This window comes from Phodopus roborovskii, unplaced genomic scaffold (genome assembly GCF_943737965.1).
Source record: "Phodopus roborovskii unplaced genomic scaffold, PHOROB, whole genome shotgun sequence".
NCBI classification, from domain to species: Eukaryota; Metazoa; Chordata; class Mammalia; order Rodentia; family Cricetidae; genus Phodopus; species Phodopus roborovskii.
The window spans coordinates 22,671,873-22,697,184 of NW_026126567.1; the positions used below are offsets into that span (position 1 = coordinate 22,671,873).

Genomic DNA, 25,312 nt, shown 5'->3' on the forward strand with positions numbered 1-25,312 from the left:
GGGAATGATGAAGTGTTAAGTCTTAGGTCACATATTTCCATGCTGCTCAAAGTGTTGTGTGGATAAAACTCTCCAGCTTCCCCAGGGGAAAGAGCATTGATCCCGGGTGAGCCTCAAAAATGGACAAACAAGAGAGCCATTCCTTCAAAAGCCTGTGCATGCTCCCTCTCAGCATGTAGGTCTGGAGGAACACCAGAGAGGAAAAGTGTTACTTGCTAAATGCTTGCCTTATTTTTTTCTTTTGGGGGGGGAAGCAACTAACTGAATGGAAAAACACTACAGTTTGCCACTAGAAAACAAATTTTAAGTTCACACACTTCACCCCCTTCACCCCTGCAATTTGCCGGTCTAAATGAGCAAAATGCTTAACTGCAGTGAAGCAATATGGCTGTTTGGCTGTTGCAGAGATAGTGGAGGGAGGAAGCTGTCTAGTGGCCAAGTGCAGTGGAGCAGAAACAACTGTTTCACCATCATGAAGATGACAGATGTGCCGAAAAGGGGAAATGGAAATGGGTTCCCACATTAGTAAGCCATTGGGTAGTTTATCAGGCAAATCCATGTATCTGATGTGGGGAACAAAGTTTGGGCTTAGACTAAGGAACCTCTCCCCATATCTCTGATATCGTCCTTTACCACACATTTTCAGTGGAACTTTCTCTTACTTAAAAGACTTGATCTCATCTGCAGAAGAGATGAATATTTCCATGCACAGTGTTGTTATAAGAATGAAAATTAGCTAAGGCATCTGAGTGTTCATACACGAAAAGCACTTAAGAAAAAAACCTACTGAGTTCTGTCACATTACACAGTCTTGTTTTGCTTCCTGACTTTCCTCTGTGAGATGGCAAGCTATTTGAAGGGGACAGGTTCTCTTCTATGCTGTACAATCTAAGTATCCCAGAGTCTTGTGTTGGCTGAAAACTAATGTGTATATTAGTCAACAGGCTTTGAGACATAAAGCTGGGTGTTGCTTTGAGGAAGAAATGTTATTTTAACCCAAGATCTCAATTAAGAAATGAGAACGCAAAACCAACTGTTTGCACAAATGGGGCTTCATTGTGGCACATGGGCACAAAAGGAAACGATCGCCGCCTCCTCAATCGTTCCTCCTGCTTGCCTGTGAATTGAAGATCCCAGAATGAAGCTAAATCTTCAGGCTGAACCCTTTGCAAGGCTTATTTACTGAGTACAACATTAGTGATTGTGGGGAGCTTATGGTGTTGGAGGCCCAGAGGCTAATTACAGTTTATCTTAGCCATCTTTAGCCTTCCAAATAGCCATTCCTTGCCCATTTCTGTTTCACCTAATGCCCTGTGACTAATCGGTAAAACCATCTTAGAATGCATTAACTTAACAAAGCCCTAGACTCCACCAATCAGAGGGCTAACAATGCTAAGTAAGACAGCATCTCAGACCTACAGTAGACTCACCCTCTGCTTAGATGCTCCTATGAATGTGTTCATACTGTGTCTGATTGATGAGTTTTCATGGTGGAACATGGAATTTGGGGTAACTAACCTAAATCTGTGTTCCCAAGTCATGGATCCCAAGCCAAACAAACCATCTCTTATCCCCTCTGAGGTCAGAGCTGTCTTTTTAAGTCAACAAAGAGACGTGTCTCTTTGGAAGAGTACCTGTTTCCTTTTTTCCCCCTTTGACCCAGTTTCTCCACATCTTCCTCTTCCCATATAGCTCATGTACTTTAGGATCTAGGAGAGGAAATTTTAAGTTCATATACACACAATAATAACTAATCGAAAGTTTTGATGGTTTCTTGTACTTGGGAGTTAATATCAGACAAAACGGGGGTATTACTTATCAATACAGATAAGGTACTCTCCCCAAGCATATGTAGTTCAGAATGTCTGAAGTGGACGAAAAGACCAGTGTAGTTAAACAGTTCCACTCAGTGTAGGTGGAAATTCATATAAATACAACATCAAATAACTATGTATAAGCTAGAAACAATATATTAATCAGGTAAAAATATCTACATAAGGGAGGCATAAAGCCACATCTGTATCATGGTCTCTATACCAGAAGGCAACTTTTGACTGTGGGACTAACAGAAAAAAAATATCAAATTTATGCATAAAATATAGTAAGTGTGTAGGTCAAGACCAGTTTATTTATTTTGGATATAATAACTTATCGCATGTCAACATTTTAAGTACCCAGTACAAAACATGAAAAAACAAAGAAATGAAATTCATATGCAGGGTTCTACTCTGATGTTAAGGAGGTGGAGATAAATAAATACCAGTAAAAGGAATAGATTCTTCTGTTGCAAATAAAATGCAAGGATTCTATCCCATACACAAATGAGCATTCTTCAGTTATGTCAGTTATGTTAATCATAATTGCATAAAGAACTTCGATGCCATGAATCAGGTTAACTACTGGTTAATTTCATTTGCCTTCCAGTAGTTTAACAAAAGGGGGAACAGTGGAATTTAAATGAAAACAATGCTGACTTCAAATTGGCCTCAAGAGTCACATTACACTTTTAAAATACAGGGAGAGGAAAGGACCAATATTCATTAATTTTGCCAAAACCTGAAGAACTGTTCAATTTCAGCTTGTACTTTTTCCAAGTTAATAAAATAATTGTCTCTGATACTTTATTTGTTTTGTCTGATAATACTCACAGGAAGTGTTGACTTTTTATAGAAGAAACAAAATTGAAACCAGACACAATCCTTGTATCCTATGGGCTTCATCTTTCTTTCATACAAATTATTAAAGAAAGCAGATAAGGCTGGTTTTCCAAAGGTTTTCTTTTCTTTCCTTATTTTTTCTTTTTGTTCTCCCCAGTTAGAGCTCATGTTAGAAGTATCTCCTTCTATGGTTAAGACGCCAATCCCAAGAAAGTTGGGAAGAAAATTTGATTTCAAGAATTTTAGTATCTTGTGTATTTTTTCAATATGGGCATGAAGAAATTCATGATAAAAGATGCTTTTAAACTCTTCCAAGAAAGAGGAATTCCCAGAAAGTACCTGGGTGCTCTCAAGGAAATGTTTGTTTCAATAGGAAGCTCTGCTTATAGGGATAATTGTCTTCAAAACAAACCATTTGTCCCCAGGGAATTAGTGACTGCCTGTCATAAAGCTGCCACTTAGAGAAGTTGCTGGGATTCTCTGGTTCACTGGCTATTTGCAGAAGAATTGTTGGTGAGTGTGGTGTCCCCATAGTCCCTAAGTGCCACATTAGAAGAAATACCTCAGACTTCCCTCTCAACAGTAAATGTCTTTACAAGTGTGTAAACCAGATTTGCTGGATTTCCTCCTGAGGAAGGGTGAAGAGACAACAAAGCTCTAAAGTCTTCCTTAGGGCTAAAGCCTATGTTGGGACTCAAGTACTGAGAAACCTCCCTAATGGAAGGGACTTATATATCAAAAAGATTTTTTTTTAATTTCTTGGGTTCATGACAATAATACAAAATTTTGGAAAACTTCATTGGAAAGAGGCAGCCCACAGATACCAATTGGTAGGAAGTAAAGGACAGATGAACAACTACCAACAAGGGACGGATCAAAGGTCATGTCTACATTTAATGTCCCAAGAGTGGAGACTAGTGAAGATAAGAGAAAGAGCTGTGGGTCCCTAAGTGTAACTTTCTCTGAGAATATTCCCTCAGCTAAGGCAGCTTGAAGATAGTGTCCTGCATACAGGGCGCAGGAAACAGATAAAGACCCCTTACACCTTTCTTGGTGGAATTAGGCTACTTTGTTTCTACATGAAAGATAGGCTTTAAAAGAGCAGTAACACTTCTGACTCTGTGCTTTGATGAATATTAAGCAAGTTTTAACATACAATGGATTCTTTCAATTTAGAAAATCTTCATACTCATTTTTGCCAAAATATTTAAAAAACTCAGAACTAATTTTACTTCCCTGACCATGAATAATTGTCATTGAGGTGATAAATTTTTCAGGTTTGAATAAAACATGATAGCTTTTCTTATTTAAAAATAGGGGGTAGGAATAAATGTCAATATTTAACAATTTATTCCTATCTTGTTCCAATAATGAAAAAAAAAACAATTGTATAAAAATGGACCCATTTGATAAATACTCAAAAGACATTAATCAATTCCATACCTAATAAGTCAGTATATCTTAATAGCCCTAGCATGTTAAGGAAACAGATATTCCAAGGTAATAATTCACCATTTCTGATAACTGTTATTAATTTAAGTGAGAATGTAGGTCAGAATGATTTGAATCTAGTTTCATTCTCAGTTGCAGTCACTTGCTCTAGACATTTTCTCACTGAATTCTAACACGCTGCTTTCAAACTCTGGGCTAGTCTGGTCATTTGAAAACCTTCAGGATACAAAGCATGGTATACACATTCTCATGATACAACAAAGGCTGTGGTAGACCCTGCTGAACTATGCGTGTTTTGGACTTACGGTTTATGACCGATGTGCTCTGAGTGTGTTAATTCTTGCTTGTTCACAGCAATGAAACATTTCACAATGAAACATTTCTATCCTACATTCAAGTTGCCACCGTTCCCTTCCATTCTCTCTTATTTTTTGTTTGGTTTTTGCCAGGGTAAAAAAAAAAAAATACACTTCTATCTGCAGAATTCTATTTTGTTGGCTTCGGTCTATTTTTCTATGTTACATTCATCAATCTTTAAAATCAAGATTTCAAATTTGGGTGACTTCACCCTACTTGCTGGCATTCAGAACATTCATTGAGTTTCTCATCAAAATGCCATAGATACAGTGACAGACAGCACAAAAGACCCCATCTATTTCCTTAAACACTTTGCTTAGAGTTGTTAACCATGAACTTAATGGGTCAAGTTTTGCATTATTTGCTAAGATATCAAGACAAAACTTTGGCTAACAAGACATTCTGATCGCCTTCTAGTTTTCACTTTTAAAGAGAAAAATTGTTAGAAATTCAAATCAATAATTATCCAGAAATTTTAATGTAAAATAATGAGAACCACTTCATAAATGAAGACTTCTACTCTTTAAATGGCTCGAAATGTTCACCCCTGCTCTTAGGAAATGCTGGCTTTAGCAAAAGAAACTTGGCAATCCTGGGTCATTGCAACAAGAAAAGAAGTCCAGGGTAGTCACATGCAAAGGTTTAGGGAGCCACTCTTATTCAGAGGTCAACAAAAACATGAAGCAATGCCAGAGAGGTCACAGTTAGGTAGTATCTCCCTTGCTCCGTGGCCTGTGACATTGCACAGTTTTCTGTCCTGTTAATGTACTCAACCTGGATTGGAATTCTAATTTTTCTCACTAGGAACAAATGCAGACAGTGCATAATAGATCACCAAATGATTATAATAATGCATTCTTCTTTCTATTACACATAGGGAAGTAATTTACTGAAAATGATTTATGTACATTTTGTCTCTAATGAAAATGATGTCTTTAATGTAAGAACTGTTATTTTTAAATAACTCAAAGGCATCTAGAAGGTCAAGGTTTATCATATATTGTGGTCTAAGATAACCTTATGATAATACATCAAAAAGCACTGTAAATTTTTCCATCTTACCATTTTATATTCTTTCCAGCCCCTTTGGAAATCCAGACTTCCATCTTCACGGTGTTGTATTACAGTCCATCCTCCCCCGTTCACATCCATATTGCAAAATACCTGAGAAACAAGAGGAAAATAATGAAAAGTGAAAAGTTACACACATCTTAAAGAAATGTATGTCTGATGTTTCCAAATGACAATAGTATGGACAAGTATATCCTGTTAGAAAAGGAAAGAAACTACATTTCTGATATATTTTTGGTTACTTCTCCAGGATTCACATTTGTGCTATACCTGATATAGTTCCATCAGAAATGTTTAATTATTTCTAAAAAATGAAAATTGGCCAGCAGAATATTAAGAGCCTTCGTTTCAGACCACAAAAGCAGTTTTGGAAGTTAGGATACAGCTCGCCGGAAGCATGCTTCTCTTGCAAGTGCAAGGCCTTGGGGCCAACCCCTCCTACTCCCCCACCACAAAAGAATTTAAGATTGAAATAAGCATTTGTGGAAATTTACAAATCTGCCTTTACGTATAAAATATTCATTTACATCCCCCTTAATTGTAATATAATCATTCACCTTTTTGTTTCACTCAATAAGCGTTTTTTGGCATTGAGTCTCTAGTACAATAGAGGAAATTGTGATAAGTATAACATGGATCATATCCTCAAAATACCTTGACATTTTAATACTGACTGCTCTCATAGGGCTAACAAGGCAGTAAGTACAGTCCATAATTCTCCAACTTTAGTGACTTCAAGAATGACAGCAGTAGCGACATAGAGACTTAGTACAAAGAACTAACAAGTGAGAAAAAAAGAACTGATATTTTGGACACTTCATGTTGCATGTCTCATGGCTACTCAATAAGAGTATCAGATGTTAATTAGAGATGAGATAATCTACTGGAGGCAGACCAAGAGTGTATGTACAAGAAAATGGGAAGATAAGGAAGAGGAAGAGGAAGAGTCATTAGCAAAGACTCTTCAGGTAATTAAAATACTTACTAAGCTCTTTCTGACTTAACCTTAGAACAACTTATGGAAGTATGATTAATATATAGGACACTGGGGCTTAGAATACAACCCTGGGGTTTTGGAAATGTAATCTACCAATGGTTATACTTAGCAACGATAGTGAATCTAGGATTTGGTTTGAATTTTAATTATAACTAGGTTTTGAGCCCTCTGTATGCCCAACTCAAAATTATTGGTAGTAATGCAACTAAAAACAAATGTTTATATCATTAAGATTAATCTCTTATTTAAACAAATAAAAAGCATTTATAGATGAGAGGGGGGAATACCATGAGTATGTCTTAGTAAACAATGTATATAGATACTATATATCATTAACTTGTAAATGGGTACATATTTGGTTTTGTTTGTTTTATCTACTTTCTCAAGTAGTGTGTAACCCATTTTAGATAGTAAATAAATATTTATTGTAGTTATAGGATAAGGAAATATGATTAAAGGAACCCCAAGAAAATAAGCTATATGTGGGGTTGGGAAATAAATCAATGTACTATTTGAGAGAAGTCAATTAAGTGAATGTTTTAAAACATGAAGAAACTTGAAATGGTGGAGACATTAGTGACCTTGGCCAGAGGGATTTCAGGATCTTTATGAGACTAAAGTCAAACAGAGGAGTTGAAATGGAGCATAGATGGAAATTCCAAAAAGCACCCGAGGCAGCTTACATTTGAAAGTAACGCAAGTGAAAATATCAAGGAAACATTGTGCTAGGGGGAACTAATATCACTGGTTTCTTAATTAAATTTTGCACCACATTTACTTATTAATCCAAAAAGCGAATCCTATCTATCATCCTATTCTATCACCTATCTATATAATCTATATCTATCATCTATATCTATCTCCCACTGTTCCCTTTCTCCATCTCGCTCTCCACCCCCATCTCTTAATGGAACTTTTGTCACTAACACAAGTTAGTATCCAAAACTATGAAGTCACTCTACATACTCAGTAAAGGACTCAACACGTGTGTGAATTTACAAAATGTAGAGGAAACTATGCTAGAGTTTTTTTTTTAATTACTTGTTAATGTAATTGTATGCACTTGTTTTAAATCACTCACAGTTTTTTTTTCCCCCAAACACAGCTTTCCTTTTAAATGGAGGCATCCAACAACTTGATATATTGAGTGCTGAGGATGCATTTTAGAGGACAATCCGGAGAAAGACAGAGGGAGAAGTCACCAGATTGAGATGCAGAGAAATAAGTTAAGGGATTTAAAGTGAGTCTGATTCCCATGAACACACAAAAGTAATGATGATAGCAAGGATATGGAGACAATAGAGTTCAGCTGACTTGAGGGCTAGATTAAATTTGCAATTCTGCTTTCTCTCAATATTTTTCTTTCTTTGTGTGTATGTGTGTGTGTGTGTGTGTGTGTGAAGATTAAGTGTGCAGAGAGTACAGTGGTGTTTGGCATAACCACTGTCATTACTCTTAAATCTTAGATATATTTTATAATACTACAAAACAGGTTTATATTGTGCTTATTATATGTATTTAGCATAATATTGACTGCATTGAGGTATTATATGTGATACTTGAAATGATTTATATTTATAATTATTGTGAATAGAATATTCAAAACAAAAACATGTACATGTTCAACAAGTTTGTCTCATGAATATGATTCCTGGCTTCTTTTTATTAATACTGAAACCATGGAAATTGATTGTGTTAATTTGTTTTTTATATGTATTTAAGAACTTGTATTCAATATTGAAGAAATAAAAGAAAACTCATTTTTTATCTATAGTCAGAAGGAAAAGAAAAAGCATATTCATAAAAGATTAAAGACCTTCCATGGAATAAATGATCTGTATAGAAGAAATTGAACATGGGAGGCCAGAAGAGTTCCCTTGCAGGTCTTGTGTGGTCTGTGTTATCTGGCATGTTCTTTCCGTGAAGGGGGCCCTGCTCCATTTGCTCATCTGTTGCTTCTATTGATTTGATGACTGGCAGTTAGCTCAGTCCAAGAAAAGACTAAACTGGCTTCTTCCCTCGGAAAGGTCAAAGCTATCAAGCATTCAACACCTTTTAACTTAATACGGAGATTTAAACCCAAACGAAAAGAAGCAATTTGATTCACATACCTGTTATGCTTCTATGCTTTAAACAAATTGGAATGATAAACCCTCTGGATATTAATTATTTTTCCATAACCTTAAATGGAAAAGGCTTAACACATTTGTTATAGTACTGTTTCAAGATTTAGAGGAATTATGAGTTCAGAACAAATTTTTTAATATTTTCAAATAAGACTTAATTTAATGGTTTGGTTTTGGATGAAGCAAACTGACTACAGGGCATTTGGCTTTAAACAGTTGTGAAATGAAAAGAAGAATTCTGTTTCCCTCTACTATTCCTTTTAGAGAACAAACTATGAACACTGTGAAAAAAAAAGATATTTTTCTATCTGCTTGGAAAATTAAATTAACCTAAGCCAAGACTTTGGTCTTCAACATGACATTTGAGTAACAACACTTTTCAAACTTTAGCAAACATTTCCCCCTTTTTTATGACATAGAGCAACATCAGTCAAAATAGAATGGAAGCATGCACAGGACTAGAAAAGTCCAAATCCCAGTGCTGGGAGGGGAAGCAGACAGAGGCTCCCATCCCTAACAAAGATGTTGTCTCTAGTTGACATATACTTGAAAAGGAAAAATTCCTCAGTGCAGTCTCACTGGGTAGATTAACCATTCTTAAAGGCATTCTTAAAACCATTCTCAAAAGTAGAACACCAATACAAAAGGCCTTGTGTGGCATCTCTGTAGATGTTTTGTCTGCTGTCACTAAGTCTGCATAAGTTTTCTATTACTGGTCCTTTGCTTGTGTGTTATGATTTCTGATTTTGTGTTTTTACGTTTACACACGTGTGTGTGTGTGTGTGTGTGTGCATGCGTGCGTGCACGTGCAAGTGGGTGGGTGTGCATGCACATGTATGCCTGTAGGTTTGCATGTGTACCTTGTGTTGTTTTCCTTATCATTATTATTTGTTTTCTAAAGAAAGAAAGGGAGAAGGCATAGAGTTGTGTGGGTGGGGATTGGGCGGACTTGGAAGGAGTGGAGGAAAGGAACCATGATCAAAATATAGTGTATGAAACACATGTATGTTAAATAAAAATAAGTAAGTAAATAGTTCTGGTATACTGCAGTTCCTATACTTCCTAAATGAGGAGTGTTTGCTATCAGCTGCTTTGTCTGTTGCCTTAACCATCCCACTTATGCTGATTGCTCCATATTCCATATCATGTACTCTTAACTCAATTTTAGTACTGTTAGTTTTGTAGACTTGAGTTTCCTCAACTTCCAATGAACTTTTAAGAACATTACAAAAAGAAAAAAAGAAAAAAGGAAAAAAGTGAGCTAGTGTTACACTGTGTCAACTGTTTTATTGACAATACCTTAGTCTCAATGGAAGGGCCTAATAATAAATTTTTACAATGCCTTTTATTATAATTAGGAGAATGTCAATGGTTTGGGTCAAAAGGAAAGAAAGTGAGGTTATCTAAAATAAAGGAAGTGAAGCATATTTAAATAATTTACTCACTCATATCACACATGTGCCTTCTTCATGGGGCAATAAGTTCATATTAAAAATATTGGTTGATGAAACTTTAATTATCACCAATGTAAATAGTGACCTTTTTATAACTCTGCTGAATCTGGAAACAGATGTTTGGTTTGAAAGCCAATGTTCAATAGTTATCACATACACAATTTGAGCAAGTTATCTTTCTGAAATGAGAATGCTAGATGTACACAGCTCCTTGAGCTATTGGAAAGGAAAACTGAGTGTGTCATATAGAAGTGTTCAGAACCTGGTCTAGGACACTGTTGATGATCAATATTCTGTATTGTTCTATTAATAAGCTTCTAAATTACTTGGATGAAATTTATAAATATTTGCTCTTTCCAAGGCCATGCTAAGTGATTATAATAGGGGATTTCAAATAAGATGTGTCACCAGTCATAAAAAATATAGTTATGACAGTCTGAATCAAAGAACACTATTACTATCTATTAGGCAATCCTGTTAGAGGGAAGAAAAAAAATATTCCTTAAAACTTCTGATTATGAATAAATACTTTTAATTTATACAATGAAAAGTTTGGGAGACCCTATTCTAATGAAGTAGCCAACTCTAACATTGAGCCCCTCCTCAAAAGAGTTTTAAAAATACATATCCACAAATAATAGGCGTTGTATAAATTGGAGCTTTAAAGTTAGGCTTCAGTACATGAAACCTAAATGATTAAACCTATAATGTCAAGTGTCATTTGGAGGAGACTTAAGTAAATGGGAAATGTGCACTTGCTGAAATAGGAAAATGAACTCCTTCTGTTTTACCAGGAGCAGTGGTTTAGTATACAGCCTGGGTGCCATTTGCTTAGAGAGCAGTTTGAAAGGGAGCTGAACTATGCTTCCATTTGAAATGAATTGTATGAATTAAAGTTCACAGAATGACACGAATCTGTGCTTCGGTCCTTCCTCAGGGATGTCACAGTGGCATGAGTGAAGGAGTGAAAAAAAATCAAAGGACTTTTCCCCCCATCTTCTAGTCTGAACCTTTAAAATTTTTTTTTCATTTTTTTTATTCATGTAAATATCACGATCTCCAGGAGTCCAAATGAGGCTCCTTTAATTTTCTTTAGAGTTATGTTATAAGATGTAACAAGATGCTTAGGAGTCTGTTTGGGTTTCCTGCGGTGCTGCAGGTAAATTAAATATGATTATTTTAGCTCCCTTGCCTCCCCAAGAACAAATGATCATACAATTACATGCTATTGGCATAGTGTGTGTGTAGATTTGTTTTTAGAATATCAAGAAGCTCCTCCTTACCACCCATTAGTCTGATCTCATCCTTGTATATTCATATTTTATATGTGTCTTTGCCTTATTTTATTTTAAGCCATATAGGTCTTACTCCAAAGGCTAATGCCCAGGTCTTCCCCCCCCCCCAACACACACACCCAGAAAAGCAGGTGATGTCACCTTTACCCTTCCTGAGCTTTCTGTCCCACACTCCCACTGCCAAGTGTAGAAAAAAACCAAAGGTTTCTTTTAAGAAGAAACTTTTCTTTCAAGAAAAGAGAAAAATAGTGAGACAACTCTATCCAGTATTCGTTATTCAAATCAGGATCAAGAGATGGGGGCAGAAAGACATCCTGCCTTGGGCTAGGCCTGGACTCTAGGCCGGACATCCATCCAGCCTTTGTAACTGCATTCCATCTAGCATACTGGTCTCCAAGATTTACTTCCTATGCTTTTCAGAAGACAAGGAAATCAGAAATAGTTAGGCTTTGTGGATGCCAGGTAGACTTGTATCCTTTTCTCCTTTTGTTCATTCTGCTGCTTCTGTATTAAGGACCTACTAGGTGCAGAAGACATGCTTGGCTCTTGGAACTCAGAAACAAAAAGCCACAGTTGTACCTTGTAGAAGGTTAGAAAAACAAATCCAGGAAGGCCTCCCAAGAGCATTTTCACAGGATTTAAGACAAGGAAGATGTGTGCACAGGTGTGGCATAGGGCCAAGAAAAGTGTTTTATCACAGAAGAACAGGCTTGTAAACCCAGAAAAACCCATCTTGAGTTAAAGAGCAAGTAGGTCTATTGCCTCTGATCACACTATCTTTGGCTGCTTCACCTAAAGAAACCCTACATCACCTCCTTAAAAGAGACATCTCCAGCGCTACTTTTCTATAGTCCTAGGTAACTCTGTATTTTGGTAAATGCCTGCCATCTCTATTACAATCAGAACTGTCTTATATTTGTGTTTAAACAGTGACTGGCAAATGAATGTCATTTCTTTAACTGTTCCAAGTGCAGGCACAAAAGGATAATTTAAAGGACAAAGAAAGAATAGCAAGATACTGCTTAATTGCATCCACGTTTACATTGGGCACTGAGCGACATAAAGATGAGTCTGTTCTTCCAACTTGCACTCAAGCAAGTATCCTTTCACAGTTGTGTGTTAATATAGGGCACATTTCTCACTCTTCGACAGGATCAATAATTCTGTAAGTAGCTGGATATGGACTGTTTTTATGCTGGAAGGTCTATGCTCTCTGACATCTTGGGACTTTCGAAGATGATTTCTAATGTTTCCCCATGCACTAAAAGCATGTAATTTGTGTGAGCAAACATTTTTGAGCACTATGATATCCAAGAAATGGAAGAAACTAAAATTTAAATGATTAACAGATTAGAAGTTAGAGGATGTCTCTAAAATAGGGTTTTTATCCTCTCTGGACCAGAGAAACCCAGACTCTGAGAACAGAGAATTGCAGCTGAGGGGTGTGGGTGCATATACATTCATATGTGTATAAGTGTACACCAACATATACTGTGTTTAACATCCTCACAAATTCATTTGATTGTACAGCAATTCAACTTTATATCGAATAAACAAGCACTTCTGATTTTTACCTTTTTGGGTTCTGGCATATTATTGAAATAAATAGTGTAGATTCCACTCTTATTAAAACCAGCTTGATATACATCTGCACAGTCACGAAATGGTTTCTCTTCTTCCCTTTTTCCTCCCTTCAGCAAAACTGCAAAATAAAAGAAAAAGAATATAATATACAAATAAGAATATCAGCCTTATCACCACCCACATGAGCTAAAAATATCGTAGGTCTTTGTTGGTTTCATACAGTATCTGTATTGCATAGACTGAAAAATAAAACATACCACCTACTAAGAAACTGGTAGGTAGAAAAAAGCTAAAACAAAAAGTTGTGAGTCAATATACAATTACATACTAATCCTACATTAATTTCTTTACTTTGGATTTTCTATATCCTCAAAAACTTCATCTTGATTGAAAAATTATGTAATAATGCAATAATTCCTATTGTTAACAATTTATGTCAATATTTCCTGTCAAATTTATAAAACATTCCTGTCTACATTTCAGAGACAAGTTTCTTTATTGCATTATTGGAAATTTCACATATCAGATACATACTCTACCAATGAGTTATATCTCAAACTCCAGGGTTAAAAAATGGGAAACCATTAAAAAGCAACAACAAAAGCAAAACTACCTTCTGTGCTAGGTGGTGGTGGTGCACACCTTTAATCCCAGCACTCAAGAGGCAGAGGCAAGAATGTCTCTGTGAGTTCAATGCCATCCTGATCATTAGAGTGAGTTCTAGGGCAGCCAGGGCTACACAAGAAACCCTGTCTAGAAAAACAAAAAAAAAAAAAAAAAAAAAAAAAAAGCAAAGCAACCCACTCCAAAAAGAAACAAAAAATGTGAAAACATTTAAAATTACAATATCCTTATTAATTCTTTGAGATTTCATATATTCATACAGTGCATTTAATTCATTACCTCATCCCGGTCCTGCCAACTTTGTGTCCCTTTTCTTTCAACACTTTATGCCCAGTTCAGTGTGAGGCCACCCAGTGGAGCATAGTTGACCTACCAGGTCTACACTCTTAAAGACTTCCTTCAGAAGTCAACTATCAATAACTCTTCAGTTACATGAATAAGCTTCTGAATCCACGCTTCCCCCATGCTAGAATCTTGACTCCCTTGATCTCATGAAGGTCTTGTGCTAGGAATCATAGCTGCCATGAGCTCATGAGTATAGTGGTCTGTCATGCCCAGGTGACAGTGTGTTGTTCCAATCTTCCCCAACTTCTGCCTCTTATAAACATTCTACTCCCCTCTCTTTTGCAATGATTCTTGAGCCTTGGTGAAAGGGGTTGTCATATATGTCCCATTTACAGCTGAGCAGTCCACGAACATGTATTTTCTACAATTGGACAAGTTGTGAGCTTCTACATTAATCACCAGCCACTACACAAAGAAACTTCTCTGATAATGTCTGATGGCTGCAGTAATCTATGAGTTGGAGAAATGCATTTAGATAGTAGTTTAAAATTGTGTCCATTTTGCATCCTAATAGTAAGTTCATCCATGAGGCTTGAGAAACTCCACAACCATGGGTTGCTGGACAGATCTACAGTACTAGACAATCCTGTCCTCCTATAGTGGGCTTTAAATGCAATCAGAATGTGGTTGGCTACCCTCATAACCATTATTGCACTCTTGGGTCCATGCTGAGAATTGCTGTAATTAAGTTTACAGGATCTATTTGATTTCTAGTTGTTAAGGTGATGGATTTCTAAGCTTGTTTCTAAATTTGATTTCTAGGTAATATTAGCTTACTAATTTGTATGATGATTTAGCTTTATGGCATTAAATAAAACACAAAATGCGGTTAAATTTTCTTTCTAGGTTTCTAAATATGCTTAAAAATTATTTAATTTTTCTCCCTGTTTTTCAAGACAGTGTTTCTCTGTGTATCCCTAGCTGTCCTGCAACTCACTCCATATACCAGGCTGGCCAAGAACTCAAGCTCTGCCTGCCTCTGCCTCCTATGTGCCAGGATTAAAGGCATTCACCACCAGTCCCTGGCTACATTTTGAACTTTCAATGTATAGTTGTTATGAAATATCTGGCTTTAGTTTTTAAGAAAATTTCTCAAAACTCTTCAAACTAAACCCAAAAAAATACTGCCTATGCTTAGTGCTTTAAAAACCTATACTACATTTCATTTTTAAATTCTTTCTTCAAAAAGTGATTTGGCCATGATAGTCATTATTCCATTGTAACCCAAACTAATAATGAGTTCTTCAATAGAAGAGCCTTATTTTATTAACAGAGATTCACCCATTTTAAAGTTCTCATTAATGAAATCAAAATACAAATTGACCCATTTAATAGCTCTTGGTTAAACCAGTATGTGCTGTGACACATCAGTGACATAGCATTTCCTAGCAAATACATAGTATTTTCATAATTGGTTTCATTTAAGAAATTTTCTGATATAGTCCTTGCATAATATATTTTTAGTTACTTTCATTCACACTGTTCCTACATAATAAAAACATCAAATACCCACCATAACTGCTATTATATAGATCTGAAAAGGATATAAAATACTGTATTGAATTAAATGGAATTGAATAACAGTTATCCTTTTATAAGTGATAGGTAGTCTAATGTTTGTGGAATGAGTTATATTAGTGAAGATATTTTAAACTTTAAAACTGATAGATTATGTTTCAAGAAAGTAATGTATTTATGTCAGATATGTTGCTACAATGTAAAAATTAATGTGTTTAAGAATTCATCATATAAAGCTAATACCCGTGGTGATGCTTTTGGAAAGTCAACACAGAGTAAGCACACACACTGAAAAGTTCATACAACAGCGAAGAAATGCTTTTTGCTAAACATATGCAAAGAACCATTTAAAACATATAGGTAATTGCTTACCAAAAAGCCATTTGTAATGACACTGGGCTACAAACCACAAAAGTTTGCTAGGTTTTGCTTAGAATAACTAAATGGTCCACTAGTTTCTCTAAATCAATTGTTCCTAAACAGTCAATACTTGATCCCTTCATAAGGTGAAAAATATTCCCATTAAGTGCCCCAAATAGGAGTGTAAAGAAGTACCAGCTGAAATTTATGATGGCATAAGAGGATGAAAAAACACAGGAAAATGTGGTGAACCCACTGGGGAACTCATATTTCTTTTTAGGGTGAGAGAAGAAGAAAGTCATTTATCTAAGAAGAAAACGTTTCTGTCATTGAGTACACTACTTCCTGCCCTCGTGTATGTGGTTATGTAAGGGAACACATTCCTCTCCCTCCCCTCTCCACCGCCTGTGCCCTTTGCTTCTCCACTTCAGGAAGATGTGGGTGAAGGAAGGGGCTCTGTGTGGTCAGAGAAGCCAGTTCACACACATTTTCAGAAACAGGAAGAAGGGAAAGGTCATTATCTTCCTTTGTGGAATTTGTTTGTCAGTATTGTCTAAATTAGTACTATAAATTCTCTGCATGGGAAAATATACTATGGTTAGACTATAAATTTTTGTTGTGGTGATGGCATGTGCGATGTAGATATTTGGTTTGATATCCATTTGAATCGTCTTTTTTTTTTATTCTGACAGATCCTTTCTTAATAAGATGCATTTCCCCAAAAGACTAGACTGCTTCTAAATTATTACCAAATTTTAATTTTAAAACTTTCATTTAGGTTGCATTTTGGAATGTTAAAACTGGAAAAATAAATTTAATTTAAAAGATTCATCCACAGCTTATGTCTAGTATTTTTATTTTATAATGTGGTTTAAAATAGAGTCAATTTATAAAGGGAGTTGACTTCCAGGGTGTTTGTTAAAATCAATCTATAATTTGAAGTAGTCATAATTATTTCTGAGGTAGGCATGTCAGTCACAGAATGGAACATGGTTATACTGCAGAAACAGTAGTTATTACCAGTTATGATGATGATGATGATGATGATGATGATAATAATAATAATAATAATAATAATAATAATAATAATAATAATGGTGGAAACACTGATAATAGCCATGTTATATTTCCACTCACTTTTCTGAATTAAACACCACCAGAACATAGAAGTACACAGGGCTGGAGCTGCTGCTGTGGTCTTTTTCTCCTCAAGTTTAGATTCTGTAGCTCACTAAATTCAGGGAAGTTAAAAGCACCTCATCATTTGTAGGATTTTGTTGATTTGACTTCTTAGAAAACTTAACTGCCTTATTGTATTCATTGACATAGCTGTGATATATCATTGCTTTGATCAAAAAAGGAAGCAATTTCGTGGTATGCCAAAAAGCTTATCTAATAGTAATGATTAAAAAGTATTGAATATTAAATGATAATATCGTCATGCATAGACAATGTATAATTTGTTAATGTTTGCATGATTTCACTGTTAAGTGTTCAGAAATTGAGTATCCTTTCTGGATAGTTTGAGAGTGGGTAAGTGGTGAGCTCAGAAGGACAATCAATGAAGATGAATTTGCTGAACTTCACAAGTGTCAGGTCAGTGATAGACTGTTCTCAGAGGAGATTTAATTAGGCCAGTAGAGCCTAGAGGAGCATGGTAAATAACAATAGGACACAGGAGACTCCATAGAAGAGGCTTTAGAGACATCAGTTAGCCAGAGCTGTGGAATGTCTTGGAAATTGGCTCAAGGTCTTTGTCTATCTTTTAAAGATTTTAAACTTAATGTAAAAACAGACTGAAGTGAAAACATGAATCTAAATACTGACCTGTGTACCTGAAGGTACTTCTTTGACTGCATGCTATTATCTTTTCCTCCCCTGTTCTTTAGTTTCCAGTGGGTATATCTACTTTTCCTCTACCTGAGAGTCTTGAACTCCATTGTTCTAACCTGCTCTTACCCAACATCCTTTTACTTCCTCCCTACCCATGATCCTGAGTCAGGCATGGAAAAGGGGCTCAGGTAGAATTTGTCATTTGTGGTGATCTTTATCTACGTCATTCTCCCCACTTCCTCATTACATATAGTGTCATTTCTAGGAATCTGAATCCCATTTTCTGCACAGTATATCTCAAGTTTCACACTTTGTTTTTTTTTCAAGACTGCATTTCACTCCAGTCTTCTGTCATTCTCTAAGCACAACCTATAAACCACTTGGTTTTCTTTTCTAGAAGGATTCAAACAATGTCAACTGTCTCCTCCTTGCCATTCCTTTGTACATCAGAACTCATCCTTTGTTTCTCTTTCACTTCTCTCAAAGAACTTTTGCAGCCCCCTTTTCTCTTCCTCTAAGCTCATTTGCATTCCACATACACTTGGATGTGCATGAAGATTCCATTCTTGGATAGTTACCTTGACACACTCTCTATCATGGCTTCAAAGTACTACAGAGATGATAATAATGTAAGAGCATTCTTTAACTTCATATTCTCTTGCCTCTTGATTTCATGCTTCTTGTTTCTATTTATCTGTCAGGCTGCTACTTCAGTTCTTATGTCCTTTAGGCTAGCCAGTCTGCCAAATGCCATTTTAAAATTCTCTTCTTCAGGCTATTCATCAGTGAAAAATTAGCAAGGTCTTAAATATAGTACTAATAAAGCAATTAGCCTATGGTTTTTGTAATTATTTTCTCTACTTCTTGTCTTTTCTTATCAATTAATAAATTCAACACATATTGATTGAACACCTCCTATCTACGTGTAAAGTTTTGCCTAGGCAATAAAGATATAACCATAAGGACTGTCAAAAATGTCCTTAATGAGATCACAGCCTGAGGGCAGAAAGAGCTATTAGAGAAGTAGATCTTTTATGAGAGTTACTTTCATAACAACAGATAACTCAGTTCCCACTGGCATAAGCAAAATGAGAACTTTGGGTAAGCCATGATCAGGTTTCCAACAGTGCGACCAGTAAAGTGTTCCTTCATCTTCCTCATGAGTCACCTTTGTTGGTTCTCTACCTGGTCACAAGATGGCTGGCAACAGCCTCTAGGGCTATAGTATTACCAGTGTAAACAGAGTTTCAAAAAAAAAAAAAAAAAAAAAAAAAAAAAAAGAGAGAGAGAGAGAGAGAGAGAGAGAGAGAGAGAGAGAGAGAGAATGCAAATCATTGTTATCTTAAAGACATATGTCAAGTGCATTGGGAGCTTTCAGGGAGAATGTACTCCATCTGCCAAGCAGACTCAGGAAGGCTGCCTCAAAGAGATAACACTTAAAATAATAAAACCTGCAGAACAGCTTACCGGAGGTAAAGTTTAAGAGCTTGGTATGCTCAGTTCAAAGACTTCACTCAGGCAGATATCAGCAATAAATCTAGAAAGTCTTGGGAAAGAGTCATTATTCATTCTTTTCACTTAACCTTATCTGTACAAGCAAATCTTTGTCATCTAAAGGGAAGAATAGGAACATGAGCAGGTGCATGTCTGTCTGTCACCAGGCAGCATTCAGTTAGCAAGCAACTGGAAGTTGACTCTAGAAACTGTTGACTATTTCTTGCTTTTCTCTTCATTTGACCAAGTGATATCAGCCCAGATGGTATACCCACTACCCAGCTGACATCAGGGAAGGGCATGAAAGCTGAGGCAGAGGGTCACTTCAATTCCATTGAACCTTCAACAGAAAACTTCCTGGAATGTGGGCTTATTAATTCTTAATCGCAGCCACCCTAGAGAATACAGAGTGTCATTGCCCCTGTTACAGAGACAAGGCAAAACACTGCCTCCTCTTCCTAGCCACTTCCCAATACCTTACTACAAATCCATGACTTAGGCATTCTTTCTGAAGACTGCTGCATGGTGAATGGCTCAAAGATTTTCCACTTTTGCAAATATTAGATTACACATGGATAAAATTATCTGTTCAAGGAAGAACCTAATGGAATTTTCCAAGCCAACATCATTAGGGAGATCACAGCATTTGGAATTGACCTAAATCTGTGATTTCAACAGGTCACTGAGGTTCAGTGAGCATAAGAAGAAGTAAAAATGGCAAACTTGACAAGGGCCAAAGATGCTTCCAATATGATTGATTTGAGTTTGTCCTTCCCGGCCAGGTGTGTGGGCATTTTAAGGAAATTCACTTGGAAGACATCTAAATAACTTACAGGGACTTTGAGAAGTAGAAGAAGGCACTTCTTTGCATTAACAAGGGTGTTAAACAAATTTACAATTTACAGGCAGTCTACAGTAGATACTTCCTGTTTTGTTATAGTATATGCACAAATTTGCATAGCTACAGTAATACACTAAAGTTTTTTTATTAATTAAACTTTTCATTTGTTTTATATTCAAACTGCAGATTCCCCTCCTTTCTCTCCTCTGCACTCTCCCTCTGTTTCTGTTCAGAAAAGGGTATCAAGAAAGTAAGGCATATCAAAATGAGGTAAGACAAAGCTCCCCCCCACCCCCCACCCCGGCATCAAGGCTGAGTGATGCAATCCAGTATGGGAAACAGGTTCCCCCAAAAGCCAGCTCAAGCATTAGGGACAGGCCCTGATATCACTGCTAGAAATCCCACAAATAGAACAAGCAACACAACTGTCACACATATGTAGAGGGCCTAGGCCCATCCAATGCAGGCTCCCTAGCCGTTGGTCAGAGTCTGTGAGCTCCTATGAGGTCAGGTTAGTTGTTTCTGGGCTTCAAAGTTGTAGGGTATATTTGTCATGTCTAAAATGCACATTCAAAGGTAAATATCTGTGGATTGAGAGCTTTGTGTGAAAAACTTAACCTACTGAAAAGTGAAAATGTATGTACATCCTTAAACATATACCAGTATATATATATATATATATATATATATATATATATATATTTGCAACATAATATATGCATTCTTATTTTTAAATGCTCTTAATCTGAAGTCTGAATTAAATTAGTTAATATTTCTTTTCTTTTTAATAACTGGTGGTGGTACTCCACACCAATCTCTTGACATTGGTGTAAGGTAAACCTCATATGAATATTATTTACTTACTATATTATCATCTCAATTGGTATATCATGAAACAATGAACTATTTAACCTTTATCTGAAATATTTATATATATATCAACTAGTTTATTAGGATGTCTACAAGGATGGAATGAAACTCTCTAAATTGACTGTACATATAAAATTTAGACTGTATCACCTAGTAGTATTCAGTAAACTAGTTGATTTGATTATGATTATTATAGTACCACTGTGAAAATACTGAAGAATTCATAGATTATTTAATATATATATATATATGTATATATATAATTTTTTCAGATAAAGTTTAAATAGACATCTCACAAAAAGTTTTGGGGTACATTACTTATGTAAACCAAGGATCAATGATGTGGTTTAATCTCATTAAAATTTGCAAGTGGCAATGCTCAGTGACTACTCTGATGAGAGACGGCTGTGATTTGCCGGCTTCTAGTGTCAAACCATGCTGAAATGAGACTCCAATAGACTGTCTGACACAGATGCCCCATAACTGCTCTTTTCAACTGCCAAGTCTCACACAGGCCTTAATTCTGAATGAATGTAGGCTTTTCTCACAGAAGCAGACTTACATAGGGAAGTGATAAGAGGCAGACGTGACAGATGTTGACTGGAGGATAAAAGGGAGCCACAGGCAGTAGAATTGACCATGAGATGGGAATCCTCTTCAGAAATGTGCATCTATGATGATCTACAACTTCAAACACTAATGGGATTAGAAACAAGAGGTCCCTGGAGCTCGGCCTAGGGCTAGGAGACACAGTTCAGTGGCAGGGAAGCGGTCTTGCATGCATGAGGCTCTGTGTTTAAGCAGCACTATAAAAGGACCTCTAGTTTTGGGGTGTATTTTTTAATGTGAAATTATCATGTCACATAGTTCTAGTGTAGTTATATCTGAGTACTTTCTCCAATGGCCCTCTACTATGAAATAACTCATATATAAAATCCAATGTATATTTACTTATCCAGTATGAAAATAAGAGTAGAACAAAAATATTTAGCTAAAAATTTAAAACAGAGCTATAACTTTGTTTAATGAAGTAATCAATCATTTTTCATAAACTCCTTTTCTGTGTTTTCTCTTTGGGAACCCTACAGGCAGTTATGAATGCTGTGTGACCCCTACCATTTGTTCGTAAGGTCATTTCATTAACAAAGATATTTCAAGTTTCATGTGTGTTAATTTCCCATGTAATGTTTTCAGCCTGGCAGAATTGTATTGATTTTACACAAAAGGCTTGAACCACATGTGGGAAAGCTTAAAAGGCATATTTTTATGCTCTGTTCTGAGTGGACAAATAACTGATTTCAGCAAAACCTATTAAAACAGAATGAAAGTCCCCAGGCAACGCTGGATACACAAAGAGTTAGTGCCAGATGCCTCTGAGTGCTGGGACACCAGGAAGTCTTCAAGGTTTTAAAGAAAATAAGGGCTGACTGTCACCTCACTTCTTACACTTGCAATATAATAGGCCTGAATTCTTGACTGTCCATTCAGGGTCCACATGTGACTCCATTGGGTTCACAGGGCTTCCTGGGGCTTTAGAGAAGACAGGGAATGGTTGATTCAAACCACGAAGAGGGTCTAGGACACCAAGCAAGCACTTGGGTGTGTGATATTTTATATTAAGTTACCTGGCAGCCAAGCTAAAGCTAAAACTGAAGTCCCTCATTCTGATTTTTCTATCTGTGCCACCCTGTACTGCCCTCCAGATTGCATACACTATAGCTGCTCCAAGAAATTCTGAAGGGAACATCTCCCTCAGATATATGGGGTTTGAGGGTTTATTATGGTTGAGATTAGCTGTGTGTATGTGTGTTTACAAGTTTAAATACCTGGCTATACTTCTCTTCACAACTGTCTTACTACCTAAAACTGAACCCTAACTTCAAGTGCATGGCTATTAAAGAACTCATTCTTATGTACATATCTGTTGTTGTTATTATTATTAGTGTGCTTATGTGGGTATTCATGTGCATGATTGCATGTGTGTGTATGTGAGCCGCAGGCAAATGGTGCTACAGCATGTGTGCACAGCTCAGAGGGTAGCCCTCAAACATCAGTTCTCAATGTCACTGTGGGATCAGGGGATTGAAGTCAGGTAAAAGGGATTATATATTAAATGCCTTTACTCACTCAGCCATTCGGTCATACCTTAAAGCTTTTATGGATTACAAGACTTTAAAGATATTTTGCAGTTGACTTTTAGAAATATCTTACGCCAAAATACTTCTGTATGTATTTAAAGCTAAGCTTATAGTGTAATGTGTCTTGGATTTTACTCTTTGTCCTCCCTTCTGAAGGTGTAAACATTTCCAAGACATCTTTTTATTCTACGGGTGATAAGATGTATACATATTGAATTATTGCATAAAGCTATAAAGTATGTTTCTCTCAGAGTCATTATAGGTGTCAAGTCCTATGCCTAACTAATGTGTACTGCCACTGTGGGACCTGGATTCATGAAATAGCTATAGAATTTGATTTGTGTGTGACTGAGTCTAAGAAATGATTAGTTGAGGCTCTACATACACTATTTCTGTCTCATTGCCTGAAATAAGCAAGCTATAAGAGCACCAGGGACCCAGAAATTGAGTCTTTCATTGTTAATTTGGAACATCAAGGGAACTCTTTTTTGGGGGGTTTCTTTTATTGTGGAAATGCCCAGGCCTCACTGGAACCAAGAAATATCCCTTAGCATATAGTTCATGAAAGTTTCTGAAGTAGAAACTAATTCTCAAAGAGAACCACAAGGCTTCAAATCTCCCTCAGAAGATGTAGTTTAGAAATAGTTTGTGGATGAAGTCAACAACTGTAGTTTTTAATTTTGTTATCACTAGCTTAGTTCTCCACTATTAAACCCCCCCTTTTTATAGAAATTACAAGTTTTCAAAAGGCAGATAACATGCTCCATCTGAAAGAAGAAACACACTATGTCGAAAAATAAACAATCGCTTTCCCCTTAAGCCACTCTGTTTTATGAAAGGAAGTGCTAGATAGTGTGGTTCATTTTACGGAAATTGTATATGTTTGACATGTAATTTTCTGTCAAGATAAAGCATTTCCCCCACTAAATGGGACCAAGTGCTCACTATAGTATGCAGCCGACGACTGTTTATTTTCCTTTCTCTTTCCTCCTAATGGTAAATTGTGCATTCCAAGTGGTCAGTAAAAAAAATTGAGTATTTCACTCTGTCAATGAGAGTGCTATTTCCTATTTTACCAATATTTATCTGAGCGGCTTTCAGATACTTTTAATTTCCTCCCACCACTTGCCGTGCTTTCAGAGTCGTTCTGAACTCAGGAGATGCACAGTTCAAACTATCCAATCTCTTAACGGAATGATTTACTTCAGAAACTCAATAGACACTGCACAGGAGGTAAATTCCTTTCAGATGGTAGAATTATTCTGGGAAGAAAGCGGATGCTTCTTCCATCTGTCCACCTTTTTAAAGAAGGCCAGAGGACCGAAAATAATGATCACATGTTCATACCATTGTAATCAGCCCCTGGGAAAGGCAGTTTAGCCCAAATAATGCAGAACTCTGGAAACTTGGTCTTATCAATCATTATGGCTCGCAGATCATGTGAAAGAATTTTTCGAAGAGACTCCCATGGAAGGTTGCTATAACTTGTAAGGTGAATGTCTTAGTAAGGAACTGAGGATATTATTATGCCTGTGTCCTCTGCATTTATTTTGGTTTCCTTTCTCTCCTATGCACTTGCCAACCTGACCTTTACCTCTCCTTTGTAAAGCTTCTTTGATGTAGGTGGACTTCCATCTATGCAGCTGAGTCATGTGGGTAACTTTGCCTGCCCTCATCATATCCCAGCTCCGAAAATCTCTTTGTGATATATATATATTCAATCTTCTGGGGACAACTATGCAGCTGAGTCTTGTGGCTAACTTTGCCTGCCCTCATCATATCCCAGCTCCAAAAAAAAAAAAAAAAAAAAAAAAAAAATATATATATATATATATATATATATATATATATATATATATATATTCAATCTTCGGGGGACCACTCTAACTACTATCCCTTGTCACACTACTCACTACTAATTTGCTGGTGTTATTTTTCCCCCTTTTTAATTGTTTCATTTCACTTTACATTCTAACCACAGTTCTCCCTCCCACCTCTAGTCCACTGCTCCTCACAGGTAAGCGCTCCCATGAGGAGTCAGCATAATCACATTGGGAAGAGAAATTCAATGGTATCCACAGGGCAAATTGAGGGGGGAGTAAAGAAGAGGGGAGGAGGAATGAGAACAGAAGGATAGTAAAGGTCCTAGGTGGGGAGGGATGCAGTGGAAGAGCAATGAAAAAGATATCTTAATAGAGAGAGCCACTATGGGCTTAGGAAGGAATCTGGGGTTAGAGTAATGCCCAAGAGTCCACAAGGAGGACCCCAACTAAGACTCCTAGCAATAGTAGAGAGG

At 36.5% G+C, this 25,312-nt stretch overlaps 1 protein-coding gene across 2 annotated transcripts in view; it reads right to left on the reverse strand.

The window, feature by feature from the left end:
* Angpt1 (angiopoietin 1) overlaps nt 1–25,312 on the reverse strand; it is a 228,653-nt gene that overhangs the window by 35,822 nt on the left and 167,519 nt on the right. For both annotated transcript variants that reach the window (XM_051202540.1, XM_051202539.1), the window contains exons 5-6: nt 12,984–13,111; nt 5,529–5,630 (exon numbers count right to left, since the gene is read on the reverse strand). In XM_051202540.1, the coding sequence (XP_051058497.1) occupies nt 5,529–5,630; nt 12,984–13,111 (230 nt within the window). The remainder of the gene's footprint in view (nt 1–5,528; nt 5,631–12,983; nt 13,112–25,312) is intronic.